Below are 12,429 nucleotides of genomic sequence, written 5' to 3' on the forward strand. Positions count from 1 at the left end.
GAGTAGTTTCCTTTGGCATTTAAATATTTGCTCATGTTGCCCGATAAGCAAATCACAAATTGTAAACAAAACTCACAAAACTCACAAAACTCACTCAGGGAGTCAGCTGTAGCTTGTTTAATACACTGAATGCACTATTTGTTTTCAATTCTCTGGAAATAACACGTTCATAAGTTGTCAAAAATGAGCACTCTGACCGACATTGATATTGGAGGCTTTACACCCAGGAGTAATTGTCTGCCAATCAGATGGCAACATCAATATCTTCACACCTACTAGACCTTGTGTTATGGGGCTGTTTCCTGTTTTTGGTTTGGATTATGTCCACACTACTAACTGAACTGCACTGCAGGTTACTTGGAGCCTGGTCGCATTACAGAGACCTGATGTAGTGCCACCTGAGCCCACATGGTACTGTTCTCATCTGCCCAAAACCACTAAACAAAAAAAGTAAACTCTCCAGAGTTTAAATAAACATGTTTGATGCTAATGTGCCTTGAAGGAGCAGTTTGTAAGACATAGCGGGAATGTTGGTTCCAAACATTAGAAAGATACGTCTACTGAAGTAATCATGCTAACCAGCAATCCCTGGCCTGTCCTGTCTTCTAGTACCACTTTGTACTGCAAGAGGGGATAGTCTGATAACCCCCTTAGTTTGAGCTGGGAGATGAAAAAGTGACAAGTTATGTACTAGTAAGTAAACAAAATAAACACACAAAATAATAAACAGAAAAAATACAACCGTACACCTTCTAATGTCTGTCACTTTTACTGAACTAACAGGCTGGCCACACTGAATGCTTGTGCGCCTGTGTGTGGTGTTAAATCTTGCTTTTTAATTTGGCGTCCATAGCCCCGTTCACAAGGCATTCTTTCAAGGTGGGAATCTTGCGCCGATATTCCGCCTCGCCGTCTGTGTGAAAGTTACAGAGGCGGAATCGGAGACTTCAACAGAGACTTCAGTGAACTTTCCCCCAGAAAAAAACATCATCCCTCCTCGTGAGTGAGAGCCAGACAGGGTCCACTACTTACTGATGGTGACTTTGAAATTATGTAATTTTAGAGGAAAAAATGTAACTTTGTAATTTTCCAGGATGCATGGTGGGTCGGCAGATACATGTTTATATTAACAGGTGGAAACCGGGGGAAATGTGTAAAAAAAAAACTCTCAATGTTATGATGTGTACCATCACCCCTCTTTTGGTTCCCAATGCCAGCATGATGTATAAAACACACTAGAGCGGCTTTAAGCCGGCGCTGCTTGGTTCAGTGTGAACAAATAAAGGCGTCGTAAAGGCGAGCCTTCTCTGCGGCGATAATGCGGATTCTCTGTGTAAAAAGGGCTCATGTTAACTGAACATGAACAGAACAGCTACAATGGCTGCCTGCTTCTCTGGCGCGGGTCAGGCAAGGCTTCAGCGGCTCTTCAGCTAGAAATTAGGAGTCTTGCCTATTTTTACTGCGACACGCGTGTGGTTCTCAGCAAAAATAGACCTGAAAATGACCTTTGGACAATCATATCGACATCATACCAGCGTTTAACTACGGTTTTGATGTTGGTATCTGTAGAATATGTTGTAGACATGAAGAGAATACACACAACAGGTGAAGGCCAGTTTTTTTCCTGTGCACTCTTTTTCTTTCTCTCCCTCCCTCTCATCACGCTTTCTCGCTCTTTCAACAGGGGTAAAAGAAAATCACGTCATCATATTTACTGATAATTATCAATGGCGAACTCCATGTAAAAAGATAGGGCAGGCAGGAGCAGCACTGCAGGAGCAGCAAGTAAACAGCAGCATTATAAAAGCATCCAGCGTGGCCAGCCTGTAAGACGAGCTTAACTGCCTCATTAACTGATCGTAAAAACACTCACCAAAACAGTCTCGCAGTTTATCTTTCCAAAATCACCTCTGGTTTTGTCAAAATAAATCACAGTGTAAGATTTGAAAATATTCTGGCTTTACATGCCGTTTTCACCAGCTGCTGATTTCCGACTCGCTCTTTCTCTTCTGACTCGTCATGTCTCTTGTGTCCCCCGTTTGTTGTGTCTTCATATCCCACACATTCATAGTCCTGGTCAGAGCCACTGCAAATCACCTCTGTACTGTATCCCCCGTCTTCAAACTGGCATCTGTCTGTCTCGGAGACTGTGTTTAGTTGTACTTTGGTGTCCAGCTGTGTTCACTGGGAGGATACTGAGCCCCGGTCGAGCTGAGCCCCGTTGACCACAGTGACTTCCCCAATCAGCTGCTAATGGCAGCTAGTCACAAGAGCCAAGTGAATACTTAGCCACAGTAAGCATTTATGCTGCCCCCTATAGTTTTGTAGCTGCCTTCGAATTCTGGCCATCTCTTTAATTACACCTTAAAAGACCCATGGAGATACCTCGTCTTATCACTGATAATTGGGGTCCTGTAAATTACTTTGTGGTTGAGGACATCAGATCATGCCCATTCATGTTCTTCCTGCTCACTCTGCGCTAAACCTATAACCTGTGGAACACAAAGGAGCCCACATCTGTCAGCACAGAGAAGGCCTTGATGGAGTGTGAGGCAGATCTCAGCAGAGGGATGGTGTTGGGCTGTTTTTACAGCAATTTGTGCAATTGGGCCTGTTTATACTATACAGGATTCCTCTGTGAACCTGGGTCTCAGACTCCATAGAACCAAGAGGGCCAGAGTTTGGTTTACAGAGCTTTTCTCGCACTTGGCACTGACAGAGGTGTGTGAGAGAGACAGAGAGAGTAAGGAGAAGGAGACAGGATTGTGCATACAGCAGAAGAAGTGTGGGCTGACATTTCTGAAAAAGCCTTCTGATACAACACACCACATTGTTTATATGTTATTGGAGGTTCTCTATTGTAGGCAACTGGACTTGTTTCAGTTTGTTGAAGACGTCTCATCTCTCATCCAAGAGGTTGCAGGCTTTTAAATTATGTGTGGGAGTGTCCTTACAGAGTCATTAGGGCCACTTGTGGGTTGTTGACCCAACCGGCCTTCATGTGGGTTTCTAGGGCTAGGTGAGCCCAGGTGTGAATGATTGTTAAGCTGTCTAAGGAGAGAACTCAGTACTGCATTGTAGGTGGGTAATGAGTAGTGTCGTACGCCATCTCCTCTGTTCAAAGATGGTCGTTCCATTGTTTACTTCTCTTTCAACCCATCTGTCTTCTCTGGCCAAGATGTGTACATTGATGTCCATAAAGGAAAGATTTTCCCTGGGGTACAGTCGGTAATATAATGGCCTGTCAATGACTTTGTCCTTTTCCAGTTTTTGCAGATATTCTATAGCCATCTTTTTGTAGCTACTGGTAGGATCTCGCCTCAGTGTCTCGTAGGTGTTAATATCACTAAGCAGATCAGTGACTTTGGTGTGGTAGTCCACTGTGTTTAACACTTCAGTGCATCTCCCTTTATCTGCCAGCATGATGGTGATGTTGCGTTCTCTTTTGAGTGACGCCAGGGCCTTCTTTTCGTCAGAGTTTAGTGTTATAGTGAAGTGTTATTGTAGCGCTGTGGGATTGGCATATTAATGGGGACTAGGGATTGTTGCTAAATGGCTGACTGGTTGAAGGTCTGTGATGGGTTCAGCTTTCTGGGAGGTCCCCCCCAAACCACAAACAGAGAACAAAGGAAGACAGGAAGAAGAGAAGAGAAGAAGAAAGAAAAGACAACAGACAGCAAGATGAGAGAACTTTTAGTTGAAAAAGTGAACATCACTTAAGAAAGGGGGAACTCATGGAGAGGGAACTGTTAATACTGTGTACCACACCTTCTTGATCCTCCATCCTGCCCCCCACTGCCCCATACATCAAGCCCCATTCAGGGCCTCAGTCCTTGGCTTGATGGTTGACAGGTGTGGACTGTTTGACAGCCAGCAGCGTGGTTGGTGGCCTCATCACAACACAGGCTGCAGCATACGGGCAGACTTTGGCTTTCAGACACTTAAAACAGTCAGGGGGATTTAAATGTGTTGTACTCCACACGCCTCAGCTTTATATGGCTCTTTGAGAATTAAAACAACAGTTTGAAGTTTATTGGTTTAATGGTTCAAGACGGCGACAGGGTGCCAGAATCAGAGTCTATAATTGTAAGTCTGTGTTAATGTTTTTCTCTTGTTTCTCACTTGCAGCTATGGTTTTCAAATGTTAACCAGTATTACCCTTTAATGTGTGTTCCAGTTCTATCCCATTGGAGAGGCGGATACTGACCATGCTGCAGTGGCTCCACCTTCCCGAAGGAGAGAGGTGAAATCAGTTTTTCCTTTTTTGTCTTTCATCATCCTCTTTTCTCATTCTTTATTTTTAACTTTTTAACTAGCAAGAGTGGGATCACCATATCCCATTAGTTGTTTGGAGTTAATGATCCACATCAAAAAAATGATTTTCAGAATGAAAATATATAAATGGATGACAAATTAAAGGGAAAACAAGCATTAAATGTCTTAGTATGTCTATGTGCCACCAAAACAGCTCAGTGCACTTTGGTTTTGATTCTACAAGTCTATCGAACTCTGCTGGAGGGATGGAACACATTTTCTTTCAAAAGATATTTCCTGATATTGTGTTTTGGTGATGGTGGTGGAGAGCGCTGTCTAACACAATGGTCCAAAACGACAGAGGCCATAGCATATCATTCACATCATTTTCATACTCAAACCATTCAGCGATCCCTCATGCCCTATGGATGGGGCACTGTCCCATCAGGATAGAAATGTTTCATCATAGGATTAAGGTGATCACTCAGAACAACTTTGTATTGGTTTGCAGTGACCTGGCAGAATTTAGTGTGTTCACTCAGGTCTTACGTTTAGATCAAAGCCGAGCCGAGCCGAGGTGATGAAAACCATGTCTACTGCAGGGTCAGTTGACCCGGGTGTAAATGGCAAGTTTACACATTCCCATTGCACACAAAAGTATATTCAAGTAATCACTGTGATAGAAGGTTTGGTCAGTAACCCATGTTTATCCTCTCCCAGTTTATGCAGTAAAAGAGAGAAAAAAAAAAATGAGGTGTCCCTACCCACTTTATCCAGTCAGGACAGAGAAGGAGGGAGGGGATTGCTAACTGTAAAACAGAAAATAAGGTAGCTAAAATGAGGATAAAGCTTACAATAGCTTTATAGCATCAGTTTGGAGTTTGGAGTGCATTTTATTGTTGTCATGGTGGAGCTGGTTTTGTCCACTTTACAGTGCATTCAGAAAGTATTCAGACCCGTCACTTTTTTCACATTTTGTTATGTTGCAGCCTTATGCTAAAATCATTTGAATGAATTTTTCCTATCATCAATCTACACTCAATACACCATAATGGCAAAGCAGAAACAGAATTTTAGAAATTTGTGCAAATGTATTAAAAAGGGAAGGAAGAAAACTGAAATATCACATTGACATAAGTATTCAGAGCCTTTGCTATGACACTTGAAATGTAGCTCCGGTGCCTCCCATTTCTTTCCCCGTTTCTCCACCTTGACTGGAGTCCACCTGTGGTAAATTCAATTGATTGGCCATGATTTGGAAAGGCACACACCTGTCTATGTATATAAGGTCTCACAGCCTACAATGCACATCAGAGCATAAACCAACCCATGAGGTTGAAAGAACTGCCTGCAGGGCTCAGAGACAGGATTGTGTCAAGGCACAGATCTGGGGAAGGCTACAAAAAAGCGCACAGCCACAAGGCCACAGTGGCCTCCATAATTCTTAAATGGAAGAAGTTGGAACAACCAGGAGTCTTCCTAGAGATGGCCACCCAGCCAAACTAAGCAAACGAGGGAGAAGGGCCTTGTTAAGAGAGGTGACCAAGAACCCTATGGTCACTGTGGCTGAGCTCCAGAGATAATGTGTGGAGATGAGAGAAATTTCCAGAAGGACAACCATCACTGCAACACTCCACAGATCTGGGCTTTATGGCAGTGTGGCCGGACAGAAGCCTCTCCTCAGTGAAAGACAAATGAAAGCCTGCTTGGAGTTTGCAGAGAAGTACCAAAAGAACACTCTGGTCTGATGAAACCAAGATTGAACTGTTTAGCCTCATTCTAAGCGTCATGCCTGGAAGAAACCAGGCAGCACTCATCACCTGCCCAATACCGTCACCATCATGCTTTGGGGGTGCTTTTCAGCGGCAGGGTATGAGCAACTGGTGAGGGTTGAGGGAAAGCTGAACAGAGCAATGTACAGAGATATCCTTGATGAAAACCTGGTCCAGAGCGCTCAGGACCTCAGACTGGGCTGTTCCAACAGGACAACGACCCTAAGCACACAGCAAAGACAATGCAGGAGTGGGTTAGCATAAGGCTGAAAAATAATAAAGTGTGAAAAAAGTGAAGGGGTCTGAATAGTTTCTGAATGCATTGTATATACAGTTAATTAGTTTAGTTCAGTGGTTCCAAACCAAGGGGCCAGGCCCCTTCAAATGACCAAGAGCTAAATCTGACGGGTAGTGATTATTGGGAGAGGAAAGAGGAAAAAACAAAGTTCTAATAAACAAATTTATAAAGAACAATTTTAAAGATTGTCTCCACACATGTATTAAGGTGTACAAAAAAATAGAATAGACCACATTAAAATCCATAAAAAGGCACCTATTCTTTCATCCTGATTTTAAATGTAAAAATATACAACTATGCAGATCATTTTCATTTCACAAGTTAAAAGCTGCTGTAAGTGATATTTTTATTAAAACAAGTGTTTAATAGTTTGATATTCCCACAGTAATTACTGCTGTAGTGTGTTTGGTCTGTAGCCCATGTATCTCCCCCTAGATGAAGGGGCATCTAAAATATGACCAGGGCCCCAAATAGACACTGCTGTCTGTAAGGTCCACAAGGTCATGAACCACTGATTATGTGCTTATCACCAGTGTTGGGCAAGTTACATTCAAAATGCAGTATATTACTAGTTACCTTCATTTTAAAGTAATACAAATAGACGTATACCTTCTATAATGTAGCCTATAATGACATGACAAGACAAAAATCTATTTATTTTAGTCCAAAGAACAAGGAATACATGGACATATGTGATTCAAAAATGTAAATTAAAGAGCGCTCTGAGGATTAGGCGTCATCATTAGGCCTATGAAACAGAGACTGAACAAAGAACTTTTGTAACAAGTTACCCCCAACACTGCTTATCACTGGATATCTTCCGTCTTGTGCATGCGCAGGTCAAGTATTTATATCAACAAGATCACATGTGACCTTGGATGATCCCTGACCAGGTATAACTATCAGTGTCATCTGGGCAATCAACCCCACGGAGTCTTCTCGCAGCTCACAAGATTCCGAGTGAATGAGAACTGTGCAGTCATCCACTGTTCATAGAACTGTGGTTAAATTCGTAACTTTCATTCTATTTCACCCTTTCTGACTGCCAAAGGCAGTGCTTATCACTGGATGACTTATGGCAACAGAGTCACAAGGAATTTGAGTACTCACCTCATAAGGATGAAGCAGAGGAGCTCGGCTGAAGAACCACACCCAGTGGATGGGGGTTGGCCACATTCATTCTGTAGTATCTGGAAAATGTCAGGATTGCCCATGATGTGGAGACACTCTTGGTAGAGTGACACTTTACCCCAGATGGCACAGCACGGCCCATCGCGCTGTGATTGTTAGCGATGGCATTACAATGCCCAATGGGACGGGCGCTGTTTGGAGAGAGCACAACCTTTCTTAGCACTACCGTAACCGACAAAGAGCTGTTCTGACCACCATATGCATAGCTGATCGTCACCTTTGTCTGATTGAGGTGTGAGCGTGCCAGCACCTTAGGGAGCAATGCTGTATTTGGCCACAGGCAGACAGGAATCGCTCACTGACAAAGCATGTATCTCCAACATGCTTTGCTGAAAGAAATGCTGTTTTGACAAATGTTTGAGCTTTGACTGTGCTAAGGGTTCAAAGGAAGGCAGGCATAGGGCGTCGAACACCAGGGGCAGGTCCCATAGGAGCTGTTGGGGCACTTGGGGGATGTCATTTCAGGGCCCCCTTCAAAAAGAGGGAAACCAACTTGTGGCTCCCTATTGTCTCATTATCAGCCTTAACATGCTGCGAAGAAATGGCAGCCACATACACCCTCAGGGTAGAGGGAGAACAGCCTTGGTCCAGGAGAGATTGCAGAAACTCAAGGATCATAGGCACAAAGCAATGTACTGGGTCTTCTTTATGAACTGTACACCAGTCAGAGAACATCCTCCAGGCATACACCTGCTCAGCAGCGGGTCGGGCCCTCAAGCGGTCACACCCCTAGCTGAAGGCAACAAAGGTCGGAATGCTGGGGAGGCGCCAACATAGGAAAGGCGTAGAGAAGAAACTCTGGCCACTCATGAGCCAGAGCATCCTGGCCCAGAGGGCTGGTGTTCTCTGTCAGGGAGAACCAGAGGGGGCAATAGGTTGATGTCTCTGAGGCAAAGAGATTGACCTCTCCCTGGCCAAAGAATATCCTAGCCCTGTCAGAAGAGGGGAAGGAGGTGAAGCGACGGGCAGGCCCCCATAGTGATGGTGTTAAGAGCCACACCAATGAACGTTATGCTCTGAGGGGTCCAGAGAGCTCTTCCCCAAGTTAACCTTGAGGCCCAACTGGGCCGCATGCCAAAGAAGGCAATCCGTGTCCTGTGTTGCTCAAAGCCGGGACGGAGCACAAATTAACCATTCGTCTAGATACGGATGACTTTCATTCCCTGGGACTGCAGGGGAGAGAGGGCTGCCACAACGCACCTGGTATACGGTTAAGCTCCGAGGCACAGGGGGGCAGCTGTCTCTTCTGGTGAGCCTGAACCGCACGCTCCAGCACCTGCAGAGTGGATGAGCCAAAGACCTGTCCTGGCTCCACTTGGACAGTACGGAGCATCCTCCGACATCAGACAAGGGCGGCTGTGTGAGCCAAACCTGATGGCGAGTCTGAATCAGAGTGGACATTAGAAGACCAAGTTCGCTCGAAATGACAACATAGGCCTGCAATGACGCATCAGGCTTATGAAGCATGCGTCAACTGCAATCTGCTGCAACGAAGCCAAGAGGGCAAGCATGAGGTGAGAGAGGGAGTCACTGATATAGCCCGAGGTCACACGTGACTTTGTTTATATTAATACTCGACCTGCGCATGCGCAAGACATAAGATATTCAGTGATTAGCACTGCCTCTGGCAGTTAGGAAGGGTGAAATGGAAATAAATGTCAAATAAATAACAAATTAGTTACTTTGAAGGGGTTATGAAAGGGGCATCCTCGAAAGGCTCTGTCGTTCACCAGTAAGTATGGGGCGAGGTTCACCACTTTGTGAAACACAGGATTGTAGAAAGAATACTACAACTTGGGCTCAGGAACATAAAACTGTTGACTGTAAATACAATTTGTTTGCAAATGATTGCATAATGTATTTATGTTTTATACAGCGTCCAGAATTTTTAAAATCAGGGTTGTAATTTTGCTACAACTACCACAAACAAATCACCAACGTGACGTGTGTTGTTTCAGGCCCTACATTTACGCCATGCATTCTGAACAACCAGACACATATGGACACAAAATGGGGCCCATGAGCATAGAAGTGAGTACGATGTGCATCTGTGATTTTATGTGTACCAGGGATGTTTGAGAATGTATGGAAAGCACTTGGTACACACAAAGTACAAACCAGTAACAAAGATACACATACATTCATTTAGATTATTGTGTTTGTTGTATATCATCAAAACACACACTCAGTGACTCTTTTTGTATGCTTCAGTTGAACAACCCACTGAGGGTAATTGACAGGATTGTTGGCCAATTGATGAATGGACTTAAACAGATGAAACTGCACCGCTGTGTCAACATCATCCTGGTGGGGGATCATGGTACAGATACACTCACTGACACAAACACACACTGTGCTACCATATCATCATGCTAGAGGATAACTGTAATTAAACACATCATTCCGGTAAGTTGTTATACAGCAGCTGAAGAATTGAAGTAACTTAGGTAGAAGTGCAATGCTCAGAGGTACACTCGCAGTAGATACAGAGGCACTGAAGAGCACTGCTCATTCACTGAATTTTAGGTTTCACCAGTCAATCACACACACACACTCACTCACTCTCTTGTGTGTTCCCAGGTATGGAGGAGGCCCACTGTGATCGCACTGAGTTCCTCAGCAACTACTTGACCAACATTGATGACATCATCCTCATCCCTGGGTCTCTAGGCAGAATACGCTCAAGATACCCCAACAATCCTAAATGTGAGAGAGTGATAGATGTTGACCTTTTCTGAGATATTTCATGCTGTTATTCTTTCTAGCTTCCTTTTTGTATCTTTAGTTTCTTTGTTTTTTTTCCTTGTTAATTTTCAGAATTCTGCCCTCTTATTCTTACAGACTTCACTGTATTCACAGCTTTTAGCTTAAGACCTTTATAGTCAACATGACACAATAACTATCTGATCATTGGCAGCATGTACAGTACCTTCAGTGGCTACAACTGGAAACATTTTTCTACGTGTGCACTGTCTCTCCAAAGTGTTGGTACAACTTGACCTTGTCTTGTCTTGTTCCTGTAATATAGTCATTTTGTCTACATTCATTTGAAATTGCAACAGTTTTCACTGCTCTGATCATTTTTTTTTCTTCAGATGACCCCAAAGCTGTTGTTGCAAATCTAACAGTAAGTATTCAGCTTGAATAAAAAAATCTGAGAACTTGTGTGTTAACTGAAAAATAGAGCCTGAGTGATGTTTGTTTTGGGTTGATGCTGTTAAAGTTACAAGGGAGTAAAACAACATCAGAGTAAAGCAAATGATAACACAATGTAAAGAAACCTACCTGGAACATTGGAAAGAAGAAACTAAAAGCCAAAGTAGATCAGACTGTTATCTAGCCCTAAAATGAGATTATGAATTAGCAGAATATCTCTCTACTGTCAGAGATAGACAGCAGAGACAGATCCTCACCAAGTACAGGCTCAGTGACCACAAACTGACAATCCAAACAGGAAGACACAAACAATCATGGCAACCAAAAGAAAACAGAACATGTGGTCACTGCTCGACAGGTGAGGCTGAGACAGAGATGCACTTTCTCCTACAACGAAACCAGGAACATTTATTTTAACAAGTTCATCTCTGTAATCTCAGAGTTCAAAGAGCTGAACGACATATCAACATTAAAATACTCCTGGGAGAAGGAGACAGGGCATATCTGCTGCCCAATATCTGTCAACATGCCACAACCTGAGGGACACACACACACACACACACACACACACACTCACATCACTTAACAAAATTGCCAACCAGATCCCTGTACTCATCCTCCCTCCCACCCTGTAAAAAAAAAAAAGCTTTCATATTGGTGCATAACAGACAACAAATATGCAGACACTGATCAATAGCCTTATCTTTGATTGCCTAAAAAACCTACAAACCTAACCTAAAAAAAAAAATTGAGACTTATGTAAAATTTTATAAGAACAGAATTTTATTATTGCAGCACAGAAATGGTAGAACCTGCAATACTGGGTATTGATATAGTATCTGTCACCTCTCTTATTGGCCCTTCTGATATCAAAATGCCAGTAATTGTTTCTTTGTTCCAGTGTAAGAAGGCAGACCAGCACTTTAAGCCATACATGAAGCAGCATCTGCCTAAGAGACTGCACTACGCCAACAGCCGACGCATCGAAGACATTCACCTGCTGGTGGAGAGGAAGTGGCACATTGCCAGGTACAGTGCCAACCACTACAACACAAAGTACTATTACATATGAATTAAACATGTAATGTTTTGAAGCTACTGTGGACAGCTCCAAAAACAGACACTTTTTGTGTCAAATGGAAACAGTATAAAGAAGCAAGAAAGAAAGAAAAAAAGAGGACAGACAGACAGACAGACAGACATCTTGCTTTATAGTAAGATACTAGAATGCCCTATTCTCAGAGCACTGGACAGGCTGTCAGTTCCATGTGAAAGCATGTTAAACTTATTTTTTCACTTTTATTGTTGGAACATTTACATTTTCCTTCCTTGCTGTTCCTTTGGACAACAAACCTGTGGAAATACAGGCAGAAAATACAGAGTTTTAAATTGTGCACACATTTTTCATAAACGGCTTGACTTACCCTGAATTAAACAAATAAATAAAATCCCTAGCTAAGACAACTAGTCACACAGATGGTGTCAAGTGCCACAGACAAGTGTCAGTTTACTGTAAATAAATGGAGGTAAAACCAAATGGTGCCAACAGTTCAAATAGTTAAATCCAAACCAGTCGACCAGCGAAGAAGTTTTAACCAATTTAGTTTCAATTTGTTGCTGCATCTGCTACCAGGAACATGCTCTAATGTTCTGTATGTTCTGTGGCATACAGCCCACCCATCAGTCAAGCTTTTCACTGCACATCTTGCTTTAATTAAAAACACATTTTGTGTCAACATGGCTGCTATCAACACATCA

At 43.1% G+C, this 12,429-nt stretch overlaps 1 protein-coding gene across 1 annotated transcript in view; it reads left to right on the top strand.

Moving 5' to 3' along the window:
* Positions 1-12,429, top strand: part of enpp2 (ectonucleotide pyrophosphatase/phosphodiesterase 2) — a 41,448-nt gene that overhangs the window by 12,528 nt on the left and 16,491 nt on the right. The window contains exons 10-15 of the mRNA XM_073486457.1: positions 4,178-4,243; positions 9,474-9,546; positions 9,727-9,835; positions 10,096-10,221; positions 10,611-10,642; positions 11,573-11,700. Coding sequence (XP_073342558.1) covers positions 4,178-4,243; positions 9,474-9,546; positions 9,727-9,835; positions 10,096-10,221; positions 10,611-10,642; positions 11,573-11,700 — 534 coding nt within the window. The remainder of the gene's footprint in view (positions 1-4,177; positions 4,244-9,473; positions 9,547-9,726; positions 9,836-10,095; positions 10,222-10,610; positions 10,643-11,572; positions 11,701-12,429) is intronic.

Source organism: Pagrus major, chromosome 18 (genome assembly GCF_040436345.1).
Source record: "Pagrus major chromosome 18, Pma_NU_1.0".
NCBI lineage: Eukaryota > Metazoa > Chordata > Actinopteri > Spariformes > Sparidae > Pagrus > Pagrus major.